General features: G+C 73.9%; 1 protein-coding gene across 1 annotated transcript in view; it reads left to right on the top strand.

Moving 5' to 3' along the window:
• LOC119591947 overlaps positions 1–322 on the top strand; it is a gene marked incomplete at its 5' end in the record, with an annotated part of 109,644 nt that overhangs the window by 91,912 nt on the left and 17,410 nt on the right. Inside the window, 1 exon segment of the mRNA XM_037940702.1 lies at positions 1–293. Within this exon segment, the coding sequence (XP_037796630.1) occupies positions 1–293 (293 nt within the window).

The following is a 322-nucleotide window of genomic DNA, read 5'->3' as shown; positions in this document are numbered from 1 at the left end:
CCCGCCGTCAAGCCGCTTGCGCTCGTGCCCTTGGACCTCGCCTCGCCCGTGACCTTTGACCCTGGCGCCCCCCCGTCGCGCGCCCCCGCCGACCCCCAGTCCGCCAGCGCAGCCTCCGCGGGTCACGAGGACCGGCCGGACGCCTCCGCCGACGACGCCCTCAGGAAGGAGCAGCCGCTCCAGGAGCCGCTCGGCGAGGAGGCCCCCGACGCCTTCCCCGGCAGCCTGCACCGCAAGCGCAAGGAGCACGCCGACGGCAAGGAGGGGGGCGAGCACGACCCCAAGTTTATCAGGTATCTCACCAGCGACAGAGGCGCTAGGC

This window comes from Penaeus monodon, chromosome 29, assembly GCF_015228065.2.
Source record: "Penaeus monodon isolate SGIC_2016 chromosome 29, NSTDA_Pmon_1, whole genome shotgun sequence".
NCBI lineage: Eukaryota > Metazoa > Arthropoda > Malacostraca > Decapoda > Penaeidae > Penaeus > Penaeus monodon.
This window is presented reverse-complemented; position numbering and strand designations above follow the sequence as displayed.